The sequence below is a fragment of the Nestor notabilis genome, unplaced genomic scaffold, assembly GCF_000696875.1.
Source record: "Nestor notabilis isolate BGI_N333 unplaced genomic scaffold, ASM69687v1 scaffold13372, whole genome shotgun sequence".
Classification (NCBI taxonomy): domain Eukaryota; kingdom Metazoa; phylum Chordata; class Aves; order Psittaciformes; family Psittacidae; genus Nestor; species Nestor notabilis.
In genome coordinates, this window is record NW_009918801.1 from 1 (window position 1) to 25,650 (window position 25,650).

The 25,650-nt window shown below is 39.3% G+C and overlaps 1 protein-coding gene across 1 annotated transcript in view; it reads left to right on the forward strand.

The window, feature by feature from the left end:
* Positions 1–65: 65 nt before the first annotated feature.
* Positions 66–25,650, forward strand: part of BARD1 (BRCA1 associated RING domain 1) — a gene marked incomplete at its 5' end in the record, with an annotated part of 44,580 nt that continues 18,995 nt past the window's right edge. Inside the window, 5 exons of the mRNA XM_010009910.1 lie at positions 66–122; positions 3,515–3,660; positions 10,645–11,639; positions 20,569–20,649; positions 21,364–21,536. Coding sequence (XP_010008212.1) covers positions 66–122; positions 3,515–3,660; positions 10,645–11,639; positions 20,569–20,649; positions 21,364–21,536 — 1,452 coding nt within the window. The remainder of the gene's footprint in view (positions 123–3,514; positions 3,661–10,644; positions 11,640–20,568; positions 20,650–21,363; positions 21,537–25,650) is intronic.

The following is a 25,650-nucleotide window of genomic DNA, read 5'->3' on the forward strand; positions in this document are numbered from 1 at the left end:
AAGGCCGCGTGTGTAAAAGTGCCGCGTTTGTAAAAGTGCCGCGTTTCTCCTTCCTCTGCCCACAGCGCCGGCGTCTTGCGGGAGCCCGTGTCCCTGGGGCAGTGCGAGCACGTCTTCTGCTTGTAAGTAGCGCCGTGCGCCAGGCTCGGCCGCCCGCCTCCCTCCCTCCCCGGCCGCCGGCACTTCGAAGGGCTCTTCGAGTGCTTGTTTAGGCTTCAGGAGGTTGGTCAGGTTGAAAGGAACCCTCGCTCTGATGGAGGGGAGTGGGGGGTTGTCTACTTATGGTGGAGTAGGAGGTAAAACCTAATTCTACTAATTGTAATCTCAAACTTCTTCCTCTTCCCCCCTTCAAAACGAACAAGAAAGAGCAGCCTGGAGAGGTGCTTCCTGTTTCTAAGGGGGTTTTGCTGTGCTTGAGCGGATTGGGTGTTGCTTGTCATTGCTTTGGTCTTCTGCTAATGGCTTCACTCCTGATCTGTCACTCTAACTGTTCCTGTATGTCCATCCGAACATGTTGGGGTAGCATGAGTACCTCTACTTAGTTTGTCAAATAATCTGAGCCGTTAAAAACTGCTACATTAAGTTAGAAACATCCTGCTAATGGGGCGGTTCTGAGGAGGCAGTAAGTAGTCACTTGGCCTGTCTTAGGACAACTCACTGCAATAGGTACAGAGTCTGAAATGTGCATGCTCCAGAACCTCATTTGGGGAAGCCACTGGGTGGAACCTTCTGGCTGTCCTGTATGCCACTGCTCTTCATGGCATCCAAATGCAAACAGTGAGAGTTAAAAGATCAGTCATGTATCTTAAGCAATTTCTTTGGACAGTACAGATGTGAGCTGAACATTAAAGTCCTATGCTTGTTATAGTGGAGAGGGTAGACCCTTTCAAACTTCTACTTGTAAGCCAGTCTAGATACTCAGCTTTGCCTCCCGTTAATACTGTAGTCACTGTGTCAATAAAAGCAGAATAAAGTCCTCCCTCCCACCCAGCATTCACTCACTGTCTTCAGCTGCACCTTTCCTACAGGAGCTTAAAGTGTTGAGGGCCTGAAGAGTAAAGTACTGGCGAAAGATTTTCTTGCTTTTTAAGGACTAACTGATAATGGGACAGATGCCCTCAGCATCTCTTCCCCCTAGTATGGATATATTAAAAGATGCACAAATTATTCATTTCAATGCAGACATGTGAGTTCTTTCCCAGCTTTGGCCATCAATTGCTGTAGATGGTTCTGCCATCTGAAGCAAATTTTGCTATCTGTACTTCGTGAAATAACCCCCAGAAGCTTGTACAAGTTATTTATAAATATGTTCATATCTATCTTGTAAAATACCTTATAAAATGTTCTTTTACCACAGACATAGTGTGGATTGCTGAAAGGTAGTGTAAGGGTGGCTTAATAAACATGACTGTTCAGTTGTTGGGCATCTAAGGCCTTGTGGTTTTATTTTGGATAACCCCAGTGTATTCTAGGTGGTAGATTTCAAACACCTACTGTTTGTTGAAGAGGGGTTTTTTGTTTTGCTTTTGTGGGTTTGAGATTTTTTTATTTTTAGTTTTCTAAGAAAAAATTTGGTGCAGTTTGCACTGATGAGGTTGGAAAGAGTAGCAAATATGAGTATTAAGCAGCTCATTAGCAGCTATTTCTTACTCCAGGAGAAGAGTTTATTTGCTCTTACCAAGTTACTGTTATACTTTCTCTCTTTTTGGCATTCCTGACCTTTTAGTCATTAATTTAATGTGTCCTTTGATGACTGAGTCTTGGATAGGGGCTATTTTTTAAATAAACCTAAGGAAATTTAGATTAATTTGTTTACAAGAAAGTTTGGTGCAGCATGGATTAAATCTGCAGTATTCTGACATGAACTGATTCGATTCCACGGCTGAAGACAGGCATTTATTAATGCCTAGGAAGGAGTGGGGTGAGTGGCTGCAGCTGGCTTCTTATATATGCAGTGAAATATGTGAAGCTAATGAACTGCAATAATCAGGTCACACATAATGTATCTGTTTCTCCCTCAGCATGGGTTTTATTATGGACAGGGATATTTATTAAGATTGGTTTCTGCAGTTTTGTCTGAGTAACTCTCCTAAGTTAGTTACAGTCATTATCCATTAACTATAAAAACCCAACAGCTAGATGTAATTACGAAATGTCAGGGTATAAAAGTCATTCTGCGTTTCCTTTGTGCTACCTTTTACAGATGGAAATCTGAGGCCAGCTTTCCTAAAGAACGAGACCACGCTGGTTCTTATCTTTCTTTGCTCCAAGTGATTTGTCAATGTCATCTAGAATATATCAAAGCCAAGAATTCTACTTCAGTCTCCTGATCATAGTGTCTCAACCACGTGGTCCTTTGCCTGTTCGGAGCAGGCTGGTTAAAGCACAAAACGTGCCTAGCAGCAATTTCTACATACCAGATTTCCTGTCTTGAAATTAACTGAAGCCATGATACTTTCGTGGTGCTTGAGGGAGAGATGCCAGTGAAGAGAACAGATGTGAAAATAACTCTTAAGAAAAGTGGTGGTAGTTATAGCTCTGGTATTGTTCACTGATAAGCTGCTAGTTTTGAGCGTATGATTGTCAGCTTCCAAGCTGACTATGTGTTAAGGGTCTAGGTGTATAGAGTTCAATCTTCCTGTCTAAATAGCAGTGCTGGAATTGTGTGTGCTATGTGGTAGTAAGGTTTTTGAAATTAATTCAGTCTTAGGTATTTAAAATCATAACCTGCACTTAATAGGATAGATTGGAGTTGAGATGTAACAATGGCCCTTGAATGTTTCAGTTCAGGTGGCAAATCTTAAGGTCTTCTCACTGGACTAATCAAATAAAAGATTATAGGCTCATATGGGGGGAGAAGTATTACTAAGAAGCAACAAGTGTTAAATAACCTTTATTGAGTAAATGTTTGCCCACCCACCTCACCTTGATCTTTTCCTGATATAAATGCTCTGTAAGAGAGAAGTGATGGAATACTCGGAACGCCTGCAGATCCTCGTGGGACTTCTTGCACAAAAGTGTTCAGACACGTGAAACTTCACAATATCAAGAAAATTTTAAGTAGGAAAAAGCAGAAATGATAGGTTACTGTGGGTTGTCTTTCTGTCACTTGCCTGAAAACAGAAGGCTGCAGAATAGCCCTACAGTTAGCTGAGGTGCAGAACGATGTGCAGTTTTAGTACTTCAAGCCTGTCTGGAGACAAAATAGCAATGGAGCATTAGCATACCTTGAAAATTTGGATCAACCTGTGAGTCAGTGGGAGTTACAAGATACCATGTCTTTCATGCAGTGTCCTGATGAGGCTCTGAGCTTGGCTTGCTTAATATGAATTTTTACTTGCTGTAATAAATATGTTCTCTCCTCTGTTTGTGACTAGCTCATGTGGGCTTTACAGTGGTGGTTTGTCAATGCTCAAATAAGAGATTCTTGCTGAGCATTTGGGTATGAAAAGGTTGATAGTGAGTACAGTAGATAACTTATGCTGAATAATGGATTGTCACATTTGACTTTCAGATCTTGTGTGGGTGACTGTGTTGGCATAGAATGCCCAGTGTGCCACATGCCAGCATGGGTGCAAGATGCACAGATAAACCGGCAACTCGATAACATGATTCAGCTTTGCAGCAAGCTGCGGCATCTCCTGGGTGCGGACGCCTCAGGTAAGAGCAAACCTGGGTCTCTGACTGCTGCTGGGTCCAGACCGCTCTGTTTCATTTCACAGGCTTGCTAGAGAATGAGCAGTGCAGCCCTGCTTCACATTCTGAAAGGCTGTTCTGAATCATGTTTGGAAAATTTGATTTGAAGAGAACTGTCTGTATGGATTGCTTGTTCTTTGAATCTGTTTTACTAAGAAATCTGCATGAGTGGCTTAGTCCATAATTCATTAGAATCTGTCTTCCAAAATTAGACAAAAGTTGGATAGATTCACAAGTCACGTGGCAGTTAGTTTCATAAACCAGGGGTGCAAGTTGTCATATCATGTGCTTTAGGGGAGCACAAATGTGTGATGTTCTGCAGTATAAACATCTTTGGGGGGAGGGGGGCTGTTAAAGGATTAATGCATATATTCTCTCGCCTTTTCGCCTTTTGTGTATTTGTGCACTGAGGCGTGCGTGCTGTCCCAGTAGTTTTCAGTTTAGGATTTTTGCACATGGAAAAAATTGTCTGTGTTCCTTGCCTACAAGGAGAAGGAAGCAAGTCTTAACTCATTTATTTGCTGGTCCCTACCAATCAGCTAGTCTGCTACAATGGAATTTTGTCATTGCTGACTGCTAGAAGATTGCGGAGATTGTACTCTGGGAATTCATCTCTCTATCAAATTTTAGGCTGATTGTCAAAGTAGGAAAAAATGAAGTGAAATAAGCATAGGTGCATCTATGTCTCTTCTGTAAGCTCAGAGGGGAGCATTTTATATAATACCAAGTTTTAGAAAACATTAATTTAGCTGTCAGGTACAGAGAAGGAAATTCTTCCTTCATTGTTGCTTGCTAATATATTTGTTTAAAGATTCTTTTTCCAAATGTAATCCCATCAGCACCTTCATGTTCATTTATGGGGTAGCTTTTTATTGACATGAAAATGTATTTAAGTGAGGAGGCTGGAAGCCTTTGTCCAACTCTAAAGGAGTACATTTTCTATAGATGTAAAATCCTATTGTGATTAAATCTTCTGGAGCATAGAGATTTAGGTGATAGCTTAAATAGGATTTCAGGAAAGCATTTTAAGTGGTGAAGGCTTTTAAAAACATGCTTGGGAGAGAATCTCTGAGAGAAGCTATTTGTGATGCTATAAATAAAGTATTTGAAATGTAAACATGGTCATATTACAATCATAGAATGGTTTGGGTTGGAAAGGACCTTAAGATCATCTAGTTCCAACCCCCCTGTCATGAGCAGGGACACCTCACACTAAACCATGTCACCCAAGGCTCTGTCCAGCCTGGCCTTGAACACCACTAGGGATGGAGCATTCACAACTTCTTGGGCAACCCATTCCAGTGCCTTACCACCCTCACTGTAAAGAACTTCTTCCTTATATCTAATCTAAACTTCCCCTGTTTAAGTTTGAAGCCATTACCATGTGTCCTACCACTACAGTCCCTAATGAAGGTACTATTTAGATGTTTTGGAGAACTTACAGGTGGACTGTCTCTTAAAAAATTGGTCTGATGTTTTACTGTACTAGAATTTGAATAATAAACTTAATCCTATGGTTCTTCTAAAATAAAGTATGATGTAGCTATATCACAGAACAAATGAGGTGATTTTTCTCATCCTTTCTGACTTAAAAGGAGACACACTTAAAAGGAGTGTTTCATTTAGAGCGAAAGTTATGAACTGATGTGGAGGTTACTTTCCATAACTTGTAGTGTTTGGAGTGTATTAAGTATTAATGGCCTTTTGGATATTTCAGACTGAGGTTGAAGGGAAAACCTCCTGAGTTGGTGATAGGTCACTGTAAGGAATGGTTTGGATACATAAGTATATGGGCACACCCCTTAGAACAGCGGGTTATGTCTTGTACTATGGCAAATCACAAAATGCTGTAGCTTTAGAGATTTTGAGAGCAAATCTGTTTGATGTTTTGTCACTCATCTCTGGCAAATCTGTCACCTCTCATAGATGTATGTCTTGAACTTCACGTATACAAAGTGAAATATGTTTGAGTTGGGAGAATCAGGGCCTCTCTTGCTAAGGAATTGCTTTTATGTTCTGTAAGCACTGTATTTTTGCCACATTCCTGTCAACAGTAATTTCTTTTTTGTTAGAAGGTCAGAAATTGTATTTTCTCTTCCAGTAAAGAGACTGAAAAATCAATCTGTCTGTGGAAGAAAGGAAGACAAGCAGTTGAAAAAGGAGTGTTTCCATATATTGTTATATATCCCTTTTGCATATTTACATGCCTTGTTTTGAGACAATTGTGACTTGTCTCAAGGCTTCTGTTTGAGAACCTTGTTGACACTCAGGTTTCTAATACAAATGCATTGTACTATCTACAACAGGCCTAGTGAACACAGCAAGTGTGTGTGTTGTCTTTAAAAACCCACAGAACTGCAGTGACTGAAGAGGATAGGGTTAAAGTCACTTATTGAATATTTCAAGTATAAAAATCCCTGTACCCTGAGATTCCACAGTAGATCTGAGAGGGATCTTAACTTTGCACTCCATTGGGATGAGCATAGCTTTTTATAGACAGTGTGTGTGATCTAAAAAGGAGCAGCAGTTAACTCAGAAAAGACTGCACAAACCAGCTAATACTTTAAGTTGAAGGGAAGGACAGCAAATTATACTACAGAATAGTACTGGGGTGACTGATGGGGAATTGGCAAGTAATGAACCTGAAACTGACTAGAAAATGTAAACTACAGGTAGCAAACACTGAGTCTCAAAATTAATTCACTTGTTTATATCCTTAGTCTGTGGCAAGGTGAGGAGAGCTGCATGACCTTTTCACTGCCTAGTGTTGTACCTTTATGGGAGTAATAGGAAGCTAACTGCCTGTCAGGCTTCATAGATGGGATGTCTGCAGCTCAAAACCCTTAGCTTTAGCTTTTCAGAGTTCAAGCCATCTTGAGAATTGAAGTTGGGATGATAGGCTTCATAGGTGGGTAATTGGTAAGAACTTGTTGAATCATGAACGTAACATATAAGTGTAGTTAAGGTGAAGAAGGTTGATTTACAGTTGTGATTTTGAAAGTGAAATTCTAAATACTTCAGATTTTTCTATGTGATGTTCTTCAAAAAGAAGAAATTGTTTTAAGTATTCACAAAACAATTTATAGATGATTTTTACCTTATTTATAATATTATCTGCTTCAGTCAAGCATTCCCTCTCCTTCTCATACAGAGCTAGATCTTGCAGGTATTGGTCAAAGCTTCCTAAGATCATGTTGATGCAGGTGGACAGTAGGAGAGGTTAACTTTTGGTTAGCCTTTATAGTGTCATAACTTAGTTTCACATTTACTGATGTGGAAGAGAAGATGTTGAACTCCTGTTGTAACCGATTACGTTGCATTTCGCGTATGTTATGGCATTTTTCATAATAGCTAAAGATGTGGTTTTGAATAGCTGGAATTTCTCCCTTTTTCCCCCCTGTGTTGAATACTTAACTTGCAAAATAATCATTCTTTAGTGAAGGCACTAATGTTGCACAGATGGTACTAAAGCACTTGCCTTTGATTTTTTAATAAGAGACTAGTTTGTCAAAGAGATTTCTCTACTTCTGTTCTGAAACCCGTAATAAAGAATAATTTGAAAGGCACACAATGTGCATCATTATATTCTTTTGATGCAGATTAATGATAGCTAAACCACATTTTCTAATTGCCTTTTTTTTTTTTTTTTTTTTCTTTTTTCCCCTGCTCTAGTCTGTTACTGTACTACAGCAGAACTTGGAGATGTAGCTTTCTAGTTGCAGGGCACTGTGTATCTCCTAGTACTTTTGTCTGCTCTCAAGCCTTTTAATACTCAGAAGTTCAACTCTGTTAAATGTCAGCATTAAGAAACTTGTGCTTATTATGTGCAGATCAGTAATTTATAAAGAATTCGGTTACTATTTTATGTATATGAATGTTATATTTAATAGGTAATGGAGAGTAAACGTACTCCACATATTATAGGCTGATTCTAATACTGTTACTGTGAGTACTCTTTACGCTGTTCCAGATGCTTAAAATCTAGAATTATTAAGGCATATTTTACTGATCTACCTTGTCTCAATGCATCTCTAAAAATTTTGGGAGGATGCTTCTTAGGTATTAAAAAGACAATTAAATCTTAATCACATGTAGTAATTTTTCCATTCTAGTTGAGACAGTCTCTTGGCTTCCAACTTGGAGACAGCAAAGAGTGCCTTTGGTTTGATTTTTCAAAGAGCAGTTTTCACTGAGGTTAGTTTAACTGAATGCACTTAGCTACCAGATAATAGCCTCTTCTTATAAATTAGCATTTACATATTAAGCCATAAGAAGTTCCTTTCAGTTTCTTAGCACTGTGTCTCTTCTCTCTCTTTCACAGTACTGGGTCCATCAAAAGATTAGATTTTCAGGCAGTGTAGATTGGCCATTTGTCCTTATTACTTCTACTCCTTACCTTGTACACTTTGGAAATGGAGGAAAAGGGCAGCGTAAGAATGGTTTTTTTTTGTGGGTACTAGGCAGAACTGTTCAGGTGAAGTTGGTGTTAGCTACAGAGTATTCTAATGAATGGAGTCATCGAAGAATAGCTGAGACATTTTCTGCCACTCCCTGGCAGCAACTGCAGTTTCTCCTCCAGTAGGCCATGAAGATGTCCTGAGTGGCCTCTTGATGTGACAGATCTCTTCCACAGTATGCATGGCCTTTTAATCCTGTTCTTTGAGTGATTCCCTGTTCTAAGACATCCAACATACTCTTACACCTGAAGTGGTTGCATGTGAGGAAGAATAATCCTGGGAAAGTATTTATTTCAGCAGATTTTTAATAACCTGACTAGGAAGCCCTTACTGAGCGACCAGTAATGAACAATCAGTTTAAGAACCCTTGTGGTTAAATTCTCACAAGCTTCCTTGCTGCCATAAGTGGCATATATGTAGCTTCCAGTGTAAATACTTCATTGTGTTATGCTGCTTTAGATCATACTTCTGAAAGACAGTGCCTTTGATTGAATTTGTCACTTGGACTTTAAAGTCTTACTGTGCTATACACATCAAAAAGAATTCTGGCCATCACAAGATTGTTGCTTAAATTACTTCTGCAAGCTGATTTTATTCTTGCTCTTTACTTGGAGATGACTGATGGTTCTAGCAAGGTAAATATTTTAGAAGAAAATCTGCTAGTTGTATAAACAGTGAAGTCAAGACAAGTAAATAGTAACTGTGGTTTATATTTTGCATCTGTTTGCAATCAAGCTCTTCCTTTTTTTAGATGTGATTGTCAGAATGAAATTGGGTAGGATGTCTTTCTGAAGGCTAGCTAGTCACAAGATTTCAGTCTCGATTTCAGTGCTTTTTTTCCTCTGCATCAAGCCCAGCTCTGCAGGAAAACCAAATAGCTGCAGTTCTGTACTTCATTATCTTTAGATACCTGAATGATTGATTAGCTATCCTCAAGCTATAGTCTTAAAGACGCTTTTGGTCTGACACCTTACATAGTTTTCTAGATAAATCTAATGTGCAGGGTGTTTTAATTCAAGAGGCAAGTACGGTAATTTCAATCAAGATTGAGGAACCATTTAACCTTGAAATGCTGCTTTAAAAGAAAACCACACGTTATTCTTGGGGTTGAGTTATTAGCTACACAGTTCTAAGTGAGATTTCAAACATTTTTTTGTAGCTAAGGGATTGGGACTACTCTGCTGCCTGTGAGTTTGTCACAGCTTGCTGTGGAAAACAGGCTATAGTTACTAACACCAAAAATAGAAGAGAAGGTATGGAGAAAAACAAATTATCTGTAGAAAGTTAATGCACTGAAGTGAAAGTAATCTATTCTTGCAGTCAGTGTCTGTCACTTTTAATAATCAAGACTTTGTGTAGTTTATTTAAAGAATGTTTGACTCTTGGTCTTAGTTCTGTTAAAAAAAATAAATCACGCTACTTGCCTCACTAGGCAAAGTTAATACTGGTTTTGTGTTTGATCACTATAAATCACCAAGACTTGTGAATGGTGGTCCCTGAGGTTGGAGGCAACAGAAAGAATGAGTTCTGTGTTGACTTCAGAGGACTTGTGCAAGTAACCTAAAATAACATCTTGAGGAGGAATCTGTAAAGAATCCGTTAGTTCTTTTGCACTGAAAGAGTTGTTGTCAGATTAAATTGATGTCTAACTTAGATCACTTTATGCTCCTTAATTTATTCTTAAGCCATTGAGAACACCATTTATAGCCCTTGGTCTCTGCTGTTATTTCATGCACTGGGAGTACAGGATATTCCTCTCTCATCTTGGTTATTGATTTGTAATTTGCTGGATGATGTGACTTAAAAAATTGCTCCACCACATATTTTAAATAAATGTTTGAGATCATCAAAAGGTTTAGCTTCATTGGAATTATTTACTACCAAGGGGTAAAGGATCCAATGACAGGACACAATTACTTACCGGTTTTTTTCTGTATATTGCTCTGATTCATCTGCTGTATCTGTGGAATCAGTCAAAATTTCTCAGGAACGTTCAACATTCTTATAAGGATGTTATATTTGCTTGCTTGCTTGCAATTATTCTTCCTGTTCATCTTCACATGAACTGTAATATCTTTTTTTTAGAACATTCTTTCTGCTCTTTCGTGTGCGCGCAGACCACTTTGCTAAACCTATGTCCAGCGAAACCTCAGTAGGAGAACCAGCTTCTCTCCTGTCTCTAACCTGGACAGAAATCTGTGCATGTGCTGTGTTGTGAACCCAGGCTATTGAAGGAATTTCTCTACTAGAGTGCTTGCTTGCCTAGTGGGTAGCTTTAGCTGCACTGGGATCCCTGAACTCCAGAGTGGCATGTGACCTTGCCAGCTGTTTTAAAGCCATTACATGTGTCTTTCAGAAGAAATGAAGGCACTCATAGGTTGCAGTTAGTAACACTTCATCAGTTATTACAGTTATTCTGATTTTTTTTAATCTTTGCGATGCTCTACTGAAGAGTACTCTATAAACTTTTCCTCTTCCCTGCTGCACTTAGATTCAACAGAAGGTATGTCCACACCAACTGGCTCAGATGTTGGACAAAAGAATAAGAAGGAAGAGATAAAAATGTGGTTCAGCCCAAGAAGTAGGAAGATTCGATGCATCGTGAATAAGAGTCACCCTAAGACTAAAAGCGATGACCTTTGTCAAGATACATCTTCAGTTTATGATTTCATTTCTTCCCCTCCCCGTGAAAAGCCCTCCAACCTGACAAAAAAGCCAACACAGAGACAGAGTAAGAAGATGAAGAAGAAACGTCTAGCAGACATTAACAAAGTGTGGAGCTTAGAGAAGCCTGAGCAGAAAGGAAGAGTTGAGGAGAAGACTCTTAAGGAGAAGTGTGTGACCATCTGCACTGAACCAGTAGTCCTGTGCACTCCGGAATCAAATAGCCCTGAAGAGACAGTCCAGCAGGAGTCTGCAAAGGAAGCTGTCTCCAGCAAAAATACAGAAAATGTGGGAATACTGCCACAGGTAAAATCCTCAGAGCATAAAGACAACAACGAGGTTGTGTGCCTTCCACAAGTCAGCAAGGAAAAAAATTGTACTACAGAGACATCAATGTCAATAGAAAATGAAGCTACACCTTTAAAACGTGGAAGGGAGCAATCCAGACTTCCAGATGCTTCTCAGTCTAAAAGACCAAGAAGAACTGAGAGGAGCATTATTGGGAAGTCAGTTGGTCAGGCAGATTGCTTAGAGGAGTTACCTCAGGGCAGCCCCGTCTCCCCAGTGACTGAACACAAGACACCAGTTCAGGTTTCTTCCTCTGTATCCAAACTCACTGGTACCTTAATTAAGACAAGAAGCTCTGCAGTCTCTCAAGCAACAAATAGTCCTTCAGAATCTCCCTCTACCCCATCTACTTCTAAGACTTCTGATCAAGTAGAAATACCACCCAGTCCTTCTGTGTTGAAGTTGCCTGGTGGTAACACAATTGCCAGAAGAAATTACAAAGGAGAGACTTTACTCCATGTTGCTTCCATCAAGGTAGGACTATCATCTTCTAGTTCAACTTTAAATAGAGGTTTAAAAAGACAATGTTGTGTTAAAAATATCCTGGAAATTAGTTACTTCAGTACATCCTACTTTGGGGGATGGGGGGAATCTCATTTTCTGCTCTTCTAGATTTATTGGTGAGTTTCCAAACTGATCTCCGATTTCTTAAAGAAGTGACTATTGGAATGATCAAAGATGGTTATACTTGAGAAACTTAATGTACTACAGTGTCAGTTATCCCTGTGAGTTCTAGGAAGAGATTAGCATTCAAATGTTTTGGCCAGAAAGCTGTCTCTGTGAATAGTCATAAGGAGTGTAGCTAAGTATTTCAGATCTTACTCAGTGATCTTGATCAGTTTAACTTGAGCTGGTAACTCAGCCATGACAGGACCTGAATTATCTACATCAAGATAACTCTACACAACCTTCACTGACATTACCTGCTATATAATCTTTGAGATCCTCCACCTGATGCAGGTGTTGGCTCAAGAGTAAGAAAATGCTGCACCCTGTGATTCCCATGCTGAGCCCTATGCTCCGTGCATGCTGTCCTCAGAGATCCTGGGGATGGGAGAATTGGGACAGAGTTGGGGTGTTCTCAGTGGACTTCACTTTTATGTCGCATCAGTGTTATTTTTGGAATAACAACTGTCACTCATTTTGCTGTTATTATCTTGGCCAGTTCCTGCTGTTGTAGAACATCGTGGCTTTGCTCTTTGCAAGGGCTGTCGTTCCCTGTTGCTATGTAAAAGCAGGCAGGCTAAGTTGAGTGCTTACAGCTAAACTCATCAGATGCACTAATACAGCACTCTCTTTTGAGAGGTCATTTCAAAGAGTTTGTAGTCTGGCAGTTTAAATGTACTTTGTGTTAAATCATAATGTAGAAATACCGTGTGGTTAATAACCTACCTATACTGGAAGAATTGATTCACCTGTAAGCATCCTGACATTTATATAGCACTTCTATTTGTGGAGACAAAGGCTGTTCTTGATAACTGTGTCCTCTTTCAAAGGCAGTCTGTTAAGCCACTCTGCTGCACGAGACCTTTTTAAATGGATGTGGCAGCTGAACTAAGCTGAGTTCAAATCTCATACTTTATGCCATTAATACAGAATTAGGAAGAGAAAATGAAACATTGTCTGCATAGGACTCAAGAGCTTTAAAGGATAGATCTCTTCCTACCTTTTGTCGTAAGTCTTGTATATTCCTCTTTATTAAAGCGCTGTTTGCAAATTATTCTTCCATGATTTTCTGGGAATTTGTAAGGAATACTGTCATGACTGACTGGTTCTAAAAAGACAAAATTACCTACCTTGACAAGTTTTCGCACAATATGTCTGATACTTGTGTTCCAAAGAAGTATTTAACCTAAGAAAACAGAGCATTTCTGCAGTCATACGCCAGTAGAGTGGTTTTTTCATTGCAAAGCATTTTGAAGATAAATGAGTAAAAATGAAACTGTTCATTCTATAGACAGAAAGGATAAAGAAGTTTTCATTCTCCAAGTGGAGAGGTGTAGCTGGTACTGCTTGTTGGCAGTGGTGCAGCCCTCTCTGAGAAAGGGATAGAGCCATTGCAGTGAGCTGAAACGTTGACCTCCAGCTGCAGAGTAGGCAGTAGCAGTGTACACATGAATGGGTTTTTTCAGTCCTGTCTGTGCATTAATTTTGGTGTTGTCAGTTAATGTTTATAATTACTGGGCTAAAATAGAAAGTCACTTCTGTTCTTTGTTAGTTCTGCAGTGGTTTTAATCCTTCCATTCTATGTTCATTGAGATGCTCATTAGTAAAGGCTTTTTTAACTGGGTGGGGAGGGCTTCAGGGTGATACCAAAGTTACCACTCTCTTTTAAATGTAACTAGAATAAGGCAAAGAGAATGGTCTTTTGGTTATAGTCATAGTTTTTGTTTCCAGCTGCTAAACTTCCATTGCATCTCTGAGAAAGTTGTTCTTATGTCTCTGAACCTCAGTTCCTCATCTATAGAAGGAGGTTTTACAGATGATCTCCTTTCATTTGTGGTGCTCTTGGTTCTGGTTATGTAGCTTATTCACGGGTATAGTACAGCATTCCTAAGAAGCTGCTGCATCCCTTAGTAGCCAGTAGATGTAGGCACAGTTACTAGTTCATGTTCAAGTGGATTAAGATGAAGTTGCTCAAGCCAGCATGATGTGAGGACTTGGGCTTGAGGTCATGAGGTTTGGTAACTCTTTGCTTTGTGAAGCAGTGAGCAAGAAATGAGAGTGTTTAATTGCCACAAATCTGCTGGGGATGTGGGGCAATTGCAAGAAAACTTGGGTTTTTTGTGTGCAATTATCTCGTGTAACCTGTGTATTTCTAAATCATTCTTGTAAATTGTAGGAACCCTGCCATGGAACTGACAGATATGTGTTCTCAAAGAAACTGCTCTGGAAAATACTAGGCTTTATACTATATGTATATTCTCATTGTGGGGTGTTTGGATTTTTTTCCAAAATAGCCCTGTCGTTTTTTCCTGTTTCTGGAAGAACTATTTCTCATCCAGTTTTGTTTTATAGGTGATTTTTTTATCTTGTTCTTTCCACAGCCAGTAATGTTTTCCCATGTGTGTAATGGGAAACAGACTTGTAGCTGCTACCCTCCCCGCAAAGTGAAATAAAGTCTTAATTCTCTGGGACTTCATTAATTATACAAATAAATCTGTATTATTTTCATTAGCTGTTAGGGTCTAATGCCCTGAATTTAATTAAAGCTAATTGAGTTCTCCTTTTTTTTCCTTGTTTAAAAGAGATAATAAACAACATTATCGGGCATTAAAATTAAGTGTATTGTGCTGTTTCAAATGATTCGGAGGGATTGTCCCTGTTTAGTAGTACTAGTTATTAACTTACTGAAATCAAAATGGTTCTCAAGAAAGGTTCTAGTGTGGATGAACTTAATGCCAAGTTAAATAAATGTGGCTCTTCCCATAGCAAACAGCAGTTGTATTTATCTTCCTTCATAGTCATTAAAGGTAAAACTTGCAATTAGTTAAAATACAAAGCATGACCTATTGCACTCCTAATATTCTAAACGGGTGGGAAATTGCCCAGTCAACAGCTCTTCATATAGGAATTATTTTACAGTAAAATACAAGTTGTTCGTAGGACTGGCTCTTATGTGACAATTAAAAATACTACATGGTGCTACTTAGCTAGTTAGCAGAGAGTCTTAAATCTACAAAATGCTGTACCACCAAACTGATTTCAGGTCTTGATTGTGCCTACATTTCTTCTGCATTGACAAGGGAGATGATGGGGCAGTTCACAGTGTGGAATTGCTGCCGCTATGGGTTCCAGGAAGAAGAATAGAGAACTGCAGTGCAACAGGGTAACAGCTATGGGTGGGAGGTAGCTGGGAGAAGGCTTTGATTTTTATGCTTTGAATTAGAAGCATTTAGAAAGTTGTTCTGAGGAAAGAAAAAGCTTCATCTATGCAGAGCGTCTACTGAGTCCAGAGAAACAGAGAAGCCTTGGGACCAGTTTTGGTTATTTCCTGTTCCAGGGACGTTTTAGTTTTGACAGCTGACCAGGAGGGCCGTCATAAAGGCTTCACCTGTGGCTAGCCTGCTGTGCTGGACTCCTCATATTCATAGAATCATAGAATGGTGTGGGTTGGAAGGGACCTTAAGATCATCTAGTTCCAACCGTCGGCCCTGGGCAGCAACACCTTACTCTAGACCAGGTTGCTTCAAGCCCCGTCCAATCCAGCCTTGAAATGTGGTCTTCATTATACTTAACACTGTAATAACTACTAGATAATTCTTCCCAAGCCTGTGAGACTGTTCTTCCTATTTATTGCTTTGTTACCAGTTAATAGCACACTGGAAATGAGGGTGAAAGAAGATTTTGTGGCTTTGTGAGTATGGGATGGGTGACATCCAAAAGCTTTATAGATCTTTTCCCGGGTGTCTGACCTGTTCAGATGTGTAGTTGCTCACTTTTGGTACCAGATGGGTATGTGTTTTGGTCTTTCATTGGGTGACACATGTCCATGGTGCACCTCCAGCCTCCCCTGAGCAGTAGGCAGTGGCCTGATGGTCAGCATCATTCCTGCCAGCTGCTTCACAGTGACTGGATGCATCCATTGATCCAAGGTCTTTTTTGTCCAGACCTTGTGATTTTGTGTGGCAGGTGACTTAGCTGTGTGTATGCTATCCATTTTATTAGAGACATGAGTTGTGCTGAAAGAAACTTAATCTCTAAAGGTGACTCTTTGATGTTAAAGCCAAATGCTACAGGAATGGTAAGCAGCCCAGGTGTACTATCCAGCCAGTAGCATATCCAGTAGCATTATGGTAGTATCCAGCTGGTAGCATAAGACACATATGAAGCACTGTGATGGTTTCAGTATGAAAGTTGGCCATGAGTCAAGGCAGTCCATCTTCCTGAGTGTTGATTTGAAAGCTTAGAAACAAATTGCCATTTCTTTTTCAATAATACTTAGTAGTTACTTCTGTTTCCAAGGTGGGTTAAACTTCTTGAATCTTTTCTTTTTGTTAAAGGTTAACCATAGCTACATTTATGCTTTTTAGTTAATAAATGGTCTTCTGGCTAGGGAATAAATACAGAGAAATTCGAGGTGAGAAACTTGCTGGTTCCTGGAAATAGTTGGTTGCAGCATTCACAATTATGACAAGCACTTTGTAATTCATATTTGTCCTCTCTGACCATTTAGGAGTTGTAAATAACTTAGTTTTCCTCCCCCGCCCCCACAATAACTCAAACAAGCAAATGTATTTGGGTTTGAATGGTGTTTTTTGTTTGTTTGTTTGACCTAAAAATTGATGTCACTTGGTTACCTTTGCAACTAAAGGGAGAAGTGGTTGAAGTGGTACAGGTTTTTAGCTTCATCTTAATATACTGCCCTAATTCTTTGCACCTCTCCCTTTTGAACCGGTAGAATAAGTTTGCATTAACTTAATTTAAATGTGACTTTTGGGTGGAAAATACGGTTAATGCAAACAGTAAAGGGTAAAATGGGGGGAAAAAGAAACCTCTCTAGAATAGGGTTGAGAGGACACTTGCAGTTCTTAACCATCTGTCTGCATTAAAATCATGACACAATTGACTTGGAAAGGGAAAAAGAGCAAACCAAAAAACCTTGTCTAGGCCAAATGAGCTGGTTTGCTGGGCTCATGCCATCTGTGTCTGCAGGAACTTAATTCTCCTTGGGACAGAAGTGTTTGTAAAGCTGTGTAAATACCCTTCTCTGTGTAAGCTAATGCTGTCTTCTAGATCTGCCAACAGATGGCCCCAATGCCTTTCTTGCTTGTATGGTTTTCCTAGAGCTTCCTTAAGCTACAGCAGAGGAAAAGCAAACCCATTGCATTGTTGTGTTGTCACTGTACAGAAGCTTTGTTATGAGCTTAAAATGTCCTTTTCTTTGTTTCTTCCAAACAGATAATTTTACATTCTGCAGTAGTTTCTGCCTCTTCAGAAGCTTGTTGTAATCCTTCATGGATAATGAGATTTAAAAATCAACACTTCCCTGTGAATTGTTAATGTTAGCATTTTTCTACCTGGTATTTGTCCAATTCTCCATTTCTGAACAAGTACTATCTACAGTTAACATTTCCACTCTGCTGTTGCCACAGACTAACACAAGCTGTGAGGGCTCCTCCTGGTATCTGGTATGGTTATGATTCTGTATTTGGGACTGGTGATTTTATGGTGGCCTTGCTAGATCAAGGAAACTCAAGGCACTAAATGTACAAAGCTGATTTCATTATTAGTCAAAGCAAAGCTTTATGAAGCATGTGTGAATTAGTAATTCTGTGCTAATAGATGTAGCCTCTTTCGCTTTCTTACTTGTGGAGGAAAGATAATATGGCATATAGGTATTTCTGGCTGGGACTTGCCCCTGCTAGGTCCTTACTCTTTCTTTCTTAGACTTGATCAAAACATTTATAAACTTTTAAATGTGAGTAATTCTATCAACTTTGATAGAACTGTTCAATGTGTTAACTGCACTTTTTTTACTCTTGGATCACTGTCAGATGGTAGTGATCCTTCTTGCAGGAGGGACTTGGTAAAACACGCATCTGCTAAGGATCTGCTGCTTCAAATTTAGTCTTTCGCTTATTTGAACTAAATATTCACTCTCCGGTAACTCACTAGATAGCCTCTGAGTGGACAACTGGTGTGTTTTCCTAGCTATGAACAATTTTCATTGAATCATATAGAATCAATAGACTGGTTTGGGTTGGAAGGGACCTGAAGCTCATACAGTTCCAACCCCATGCCATGGGCAGGGACACCTTCCACTAGAGCAGGTTGCTCCAAGCCCCTGTGTCCAACGTGGCCTTGAACACTGCCAGGGATGGGGCAGCCACAGCTTCTCTGGGCACCCTGTGCCAGCACCTCAGCACCCTCATACTGAAGATTTTTTTCCCTAATATCTAATCTAAACCTACCCTTTTTCATCTTAAAGCCATTTTTTAATATTTTATTAACACATCTCTTGTGATCCTGACTGACAGCACCCATGCAGACATTTGTTGCACAGTACAATTGGCATACCAGCTTCCCCTCCTTTTCTGTCACTCTCATTACTAGTTGCTGGTCTCATTTACAGCTGAGGTGATGACAACATTTGTCTTCTGTAAACAGCAAAACACCAATCTTCTTATCTTGAGATAGACCTGGGTTTCAGTCTGTGGATGTTGTCAGTGCTTGTATCCACACCAGCAACATTTCCTTTGATAAAACTGCAGTGATATTTTACAAATCAATGTTCACATAACAGTTCTGAAAAGCTGTGATACTACCTAATGCCCACACAAATTATTAGCTATGCTTACTGCTTTAAAGGAGTACTCTTGAAATGTCAAACCCTTGCTGTACATGTTTGCAAACTTAACTTGAAATGATAAGCTCAGATCTTGCTCATTATGGATAATTGTATCTTCTGTCTGTACAGAAAGATCTAATGCTGAGGACTGTCTTAGCTGCCTCTGAATGACTCTTCAGATTTGATGCATGTCTGTTACCTTGCAACCATAAAGAATACTCTGCTGTTAGAATTCTTTAATTGCTTAGAAAGGCAACATTTTGTTGGGACACCTAGGTTGTGAATATAATGCATGAAATATCTCTCTGATGTGTTAATTTGCTTGACTGTTGTAAAGCTGGTTATTGTCAGCATTTTTCTGGGGGGTGAATGTTGAATTTACAGTTGTTGCTTGCAGGATTTATTAATGCTGAGCAGTCTGTCTTAATGTTTTCTCCAACTAAAGAAGAAAGCTATTTTGTATTTCCAAAGCGTTTCTTGACAACAAATGGGATTAAGTTTATTTTTGTTGTATTTAAAGCCTGATTTAAAATTCTCTTACTTTTTCTAAGGTATGCTGTGGAGTAACAGCTAGGAATTCCTGACTTGCCACTACTTAAGGGCATGGAACTTTCTGTATATCATGGATTAAACTTCTCTTTCACCATCCAGGTCCTAATATTTTACATATTGCAAGTTTGGCCAAGGGCACAAGAGCTGGATACCAGTTTGTATTTACTCTCTTCACTGGGGATCACAATACCCTGGTCTAGGGAAAGTGTTAGCAGTTATCTTGAAATGCTTGGTTAGTATGGATACTGAAAAAACAAAATAAAACAAAAATGCACATGCAAAACCTACAATAAAAATAATTGGGGCATAGGTGACAAACCATGCAGAAACTTGAGGCCTACTGTACTAGTTTAGCCTTTGAAAAGCTTGCATTATTTATGTAGGTTTTGGTCACGTGGTGACTCTTGGCAATCTCATTTCTCCCTTGTTACACCATCAGCTGAGAAATGGTGCATGACTGCTCCTAATCTGTAAGAGTGCAGGTGCATCGTTCCTTTGGTCTGTTCCCAGGGTTTAGCATAAGTTTTGGAACGGAATTCATGGTGCCTCTTCCAGTAGGGCAGACCACTGCAATTGCTGCCCTGTAGTAACAAGTGCCAACAGCAGGAACTGGCTGGCATGGCACAAAGTAAGGTTGAATTACCGACATGCTGGGGTGCAGACGGTGCTGTGAAAGGAGAAGGGCCTCAGAGTCTGTTTGATTTTAGTCTCTTTGGGTTACTTTTCCCAGCTGTTTTTAAGAAGACCTGCACTACAGAGACTTACGTGCCTCAGCTTCTGCAGGAGGCTTCACCTGGCTTATTTGTAGCTGCATCTATATATGCTTCAATCTGTTACCAACTTTGTCTCTCATACTTGCCTTTTTAAGAGTGTCAGAACCTCTGTCACTCTTAAAAAGGCTCTTCACAGACTCTGCCCTGTCTTCATAATCCCTGCATCAGTTTCTACCCGTTTCCACATACGTTCGCTTGCTTACATTAAAAATAGAATATAGCATTCTTACAAAAAGCAAATGAAAACTATTTGGGTAGAACAACTGTCGGAGAAAGTGTCAGTGAGATTCAACACGAGGAAAAGTTGCAATGTCAAATAAAACTCTCTTTCTTTGCTTTAAGACTTGTCAGGCTTATTAATTTGTTTCACCTAAGCATATTTTTAGCCAGTTATTTAGATTAGTTTGAAAAAAATCCAATCTGAAGGACAAGGAAATTCTCAGTAAATGTTCCTGACTTTGATCCTTGTGATTTACTCTAGTGGACAGATTGCAGTCAGCACAAACTTGCCCATTTATTCTGAGTTAAGTCTGTTATGTGCATTTTTATCTGACAATATGTATTTGTGTAAAGTGTGTAGGTGCTTCTGAATGAACAGTAACAATAAACCATGGCCTCGAAACCAGTTGAGCTTTTGTTATCCTGACAACATCTAAATGGAAGACTTGTATCATTACATTTTTTTTTTTATTGCAGCTAAATGTATAATTCTGTATCTCTTAGTTTTTTGTTGACTTTGTGTATTTTCTCCATTGCTTTCTAATAACTATGTGTTTTTCCTATCTAGGGTGACTTAGCAGCTGTTGAACAGCTGCTGAAAAATGGGGCAGATCCCAATGTCAAAGATAATGCGGGCTGGACGCCACTGGTGAGTGTTGGAGACTTCTGTCATCTGTCTTCTAATCACATTTCATTTCATCCCTCCTTTCCTCTCCCATGTGTTAGTTCCCTTCACATGCATTTTGGTGACAAAAAAGATTGTGCACAGTGAGTAAGTGGCAAAAAGCAAGTTTAAAAGAATTTACTCACAACTACTGATACTGACCTGCCCAAATCCAGCTCTCCTTTGCTGGGGTAGGGCATGCCAAGAAATCTTATCAGCCTTCAGTTCTGCAAATGCAGAAAAGATAACTATGGTAACTAGAAAATAATTGGTTGCAGACAGTGTGTATATTTTAGAGGTTCTTAATGTCCTCAGTGTTTTTTACCATTTTGGAAATATATCAAGTAGTTGAATGAAAAACTTGCTCACTTGAACTGCAGAAAATAAACAAAAGGTTCTTTTCAACTGTGACTTCTTCCTTTCCAAAGAATACTCTTGACAGGGTCTGTAATCTGGGAGGCTTTGTTCTCCATAGTCTAATTTGCACGCAGTTGGCCTTTGTTCAGTTCTGTTCTGTGCTTTTTATTAGGGCTAGGTTCCAAGGTTAATTCATGTCAGGAATGTAATGCAGTATCCTTGCATCACCTTCCCCCACCATCTACTGAGAGGCATTTGAAAATGAATTTGTTGTGTGACAGAAGTCCTTGCTCTAAATTATGTTTCACTTGGGTTTCTTCTCCTATGGCTTTACTCAACCAGCACGAGGCATGTAATCATGGGCACAGAGAAGTGGTGGAGCTGTTGCTACAACACAGGGCGCTAGTGAATACTACGGGGTATCAGAACGACTCGCCGCTTCATGATGCTGCCAAGAATGGGCATGTGAGCATTGTTGAGCTGCTGCTTTTGCATGGTGCCTCCCGTGATGCAGTGTAAGTACATGTGGAATGCTATTTTAACTGTGGCATTAGCTACAGCTACAACTTCCAGGGTGTGTGTTAAGTAAGCATGCACTACAGCTAGTAATAAATGTGATTTATCTGAAGTGGGGGTGGGGTGGGTGTTAAACGTATGCTCTGCTATACTTACATCCTTCTTTTCCATGTAGGTGTTTTCTTTCCATTTTGCTTTGTCCAAAGCTTTCCTAAGGATGTCTGCATCGTAGGTAGCTAGAGTATTGGACATGGTAACAAGAAAGTAACAAAATAAGCTTACCTGATTCTTACGCTTTCCTGTTGGCATCTTCTTATAGCTCCTGTCAGATCTAAGATGCTGAGCTAGGTGAGTTTTGAACTCCTACAGCTGTTTCTTTGTCTCTTTACTTTTACTACACGTACTTTCTAGCAGAAGGTGTTTTGGTCCAGTCTCTACCTTCACATGTGACATAGACACAGGCTGATATTTGGGGAGTGTTTTTAATTTTTTACCATTCTGGATTAAAGCACTAATCCTTGGTACACTTCTTAATTAAAAAAAAAAAAGCTTAGAAATATTTTCAGTCGAATCTTCTTTACAGTTAAGCCTCCCAAAGATTTTGGTGTTTAGGTATAGGAGGTGCTAAAGAATCCATTAGTCTATAAATAACCCTGCAAGTTATTAGTTTTTCAGAGACTAAATGTGGGTTTAGGTGTTGTAATATTGCTGTTGTGCCAGGGCCTGTGTGTATAAAATCTGAGTTCAATGCATGTTGTCCATAGTTGCATGTGTATAGTAACACAATAGGATGATGTCTTGCATGACACAGCTTTCCTTGCCAGCTGCATAAAGAAGCATAAACAAGTTCAGTTTAATCACTTCAGCTCTCTCTATTTGCTCTTGAAGCTTAGAGAATTAAGGTATTCTGTGGAAAAGCGTAAGGTTCACAACCAGTCCTAATCTTGAATATACTGGAGTTTAAAAAAGAAAACAATCAACAAAACAACACAAAACAAACCCACAAAACTTTAGCATGAAAAAGTAAAACAAGGATCAGTTGTTCATCTTCACTTTGTTCTTGAACAACAAAGACCAGTGCATTACACCTTGAAAAGCTAACAGCTTCAGAAACTAATTTTCAAGCCACTTGAATATTGTGAACTGATTGTGTGGCTCTTCTCACTTGTCTATCTGGTATTTGAAAGCCTAGCACAGTGAACAGCTCTGATGCAAGGTTTTGACAGGACTGAAGCACTGGTAGATTTGCACAGCTAAGACTCCAAATCCCAACAGTGGACTCCTCAGGTCTCTCATTAGCCTTAGCCTGTGATGCGTGTGTCCATGCAAACTGAGATGAAACTGAACCTCTTTCAGCTCATTCTACATGAACAAACATGACTTGCTATTGAAACAAAAGCTTTTTAATCATGGAAGGAAAGATTTCTATAAACCTTAAACCCTGTCTTAGCTTTTCACTGAATACAGGCTATGTTCAGTTGTATATTAAAACAGTGTGACATAGGATATGTCACAACTTTGTAACTAGCTCATTGGTATCAAAAATGGGTTTTAGTGCACCTCTAAGTATGCACTGTTCTTGACTTGATCTCTGGTGTACTTGGAATATCTAGTGTTGTGGTGTTAATAAATATATATACACTTTTTTAAACTTCGAATTTTCGGGGGGAACAAATTTAGCCACCTTTTATCTTTGTTTCACTTGTCTGGCAATAGGAACCACAGGTGCTTTGGCAAAAATCCAGCCCTATATGTCCCTCTGGAAAAATATTTCCGAATCTTGTAGGCTGAAATGCTACTGTGCATGTTGCTATAGCATTGATGATGGAAAGGGCATGTTTTCTCCACACACACCTATTTTTAGAGAAAGCATTAGAGACACAGAGAAGGGGATGTGCAAGCCAAGTGTTCAGGCTTGAGTAGCAAGATTCTACTGACCTCTTCCAAACACTACCAAGAAACAATAGAACCAAGAACAGTATGGCTGAGGCTTCTGAGAATGTCTTGTGCCTCCCTTCCTTCTTGTACCCTGCTAGCTTCCAGCAGTGAATTGTGCCATTATCTTTCCCGGCATCTTGCTTTTGCAAATCTTACGGGGGTATTTTTCTGCTTCTGATAGTTGCAGACCTAATTAAACAGTGGTTGGATTTCTCTAGATAAGTGGATTTGAGCTGCCTTTAATGTAGAAGGTTGAAACATTTTTTTTCTAGGTACACTTATAATGAAGTCGTATCTGACAAAGAAGATTGGTTTTCTTTGGTGACCTTTTTTTTCTGAGATCCCCAAGACCAGCACACCACAGTTTTAAAGCCAGGAGGCAAGAACGGGGTGATCACTTAAGAAGGTGCAAATAAAGTTCTTTTCAGTATGATTAGTTATAATGGCATCTTCGTACTTAATGCAGGATATGCTCACCTTCACGTTATCACTTTAGGATCTCTTAAAGTAGAAACTGAGCAGTGATGAGTAGAACTTGAATCTCTTCTCAAAGCTTTATTTTCTTTAGGAATATGCTTGAGGAGTTCCTTAACTTTGCAAGTACATGTTGTGTGAGCTAAGACAATACCAAACTGAATTTGTCAAACTGATAATTTGCCTAATTTTAATGAATTTTGTTTGGGGTTTCTTATTTGCTGTATGAAACTTTCTAGTCCTTCTGAGGTCTCTTCAGGATCTCGGTGAGCTAACTTTCAGCCAAGGAGAGGGCCCTCTTTATCCTAGCATATTAAAGAGATTCTGCTTGACCTCACGGGGGGAGAGGGGAAAGTTTGATTAGTTCTCTGTGGTTACTTAAAGTCTTTTCTTTTAGCTAAGCTAAGTAAAATGTGAACATGATAAATGTATTCAAATGTGGCTTGGGACACTATTAAACATATAGCATGAAACCTCACAAAAGTGACTGATGTCTTGCTGCTGTTTTGACAGTAGAATTAACTCAGTTTTGTGTCTTAACATCCCTTGTGTGCTGGAGAGTTAATCTACTGGAATAAAAACAGAGCTTGTGTTGAATAGCCTGCTTAGAGCAGTAGTTTTGAAATTTAATATGATACTCAATTGTGCAAGATGAAATATTTTTTAGAAATGTGCAGTATTTACTGACTGCAGCCTCCAAGGCAGGTAAGATCCACTGGTCTGTAGAGGGATGCAAGATGTATCTGGGAGCAAACACAGACACTTTCTAAGGGACCTCAATTCACAAGGCATACAGGTATTATCATAACCCTTGCTGTTAGAGAGCTGAAGCTAATTCAGTTTCAGATCGTCAGGTTCACAGACCTGTCAAGTGCATTTCATTCCACATGTCTTTCCAGGCTAGTTCTTTCTCCTTGCTGTTAATGTGCATTAAATGTATGTAATATGAAGCACCTACATCCCTTTTGGACCAAGTGAATACAGATGAGAACTACCTCTTTTGCCAGAAAGCAATCCTGGGATTTCAGTATCCCTTGGCAAAAAATTTCTTTGGAAATCTATAAGATTTAATAGCTGTGGCACTTCATTTGCCATTTGAAGTTTTCACTGACTGGGGAAGATAAGAACTACAAATGAAAAATGTTATATGGATCAGTGGACCTATTAATTGTCTTGGTGGTCTAGTTAATTTTTTTAAGTTAATCTCCTACACATAGCTAATTTTTCTTTTTATGGCTTTTTTTTTTTTTTATGTGCTCACTCCCTCGAATTCTTTTTTCCTTGCTTCACAGCAAGCCAAGTGATTTGAAAAATTAGATCTCTGCATTTGCAGTTTCACAGTACTTCCTAAATGCTTTCACTCAAATGGGCTGTCTTTCCAGTTCTTGATGCACAGTAAGTTTAGCATTAGTAAAAATTGTTATGTTGCCCTATTTTATTTTGTTTTATTTTATTTTTTAGGTGTTAGTTGTGTTTTGAGAAGTTCTGAAGCTGATTGTGACCAAACCTGTGGGAATGCTTCAGGGTAGATTGTGGTCCTCAGTTACGAATGGCATAAGGGCAGAAACTACTATAACCTGCAGTTAATTCTAGGAGGCATAAGACCCATGCCACTGACATAATTTTGTCTGCTTTTTCTAAGTCAAGCCAGTGCAACATTTAGCTGTCCTGGTGCAAGACAGTATGCTTACCTTCCTGCTG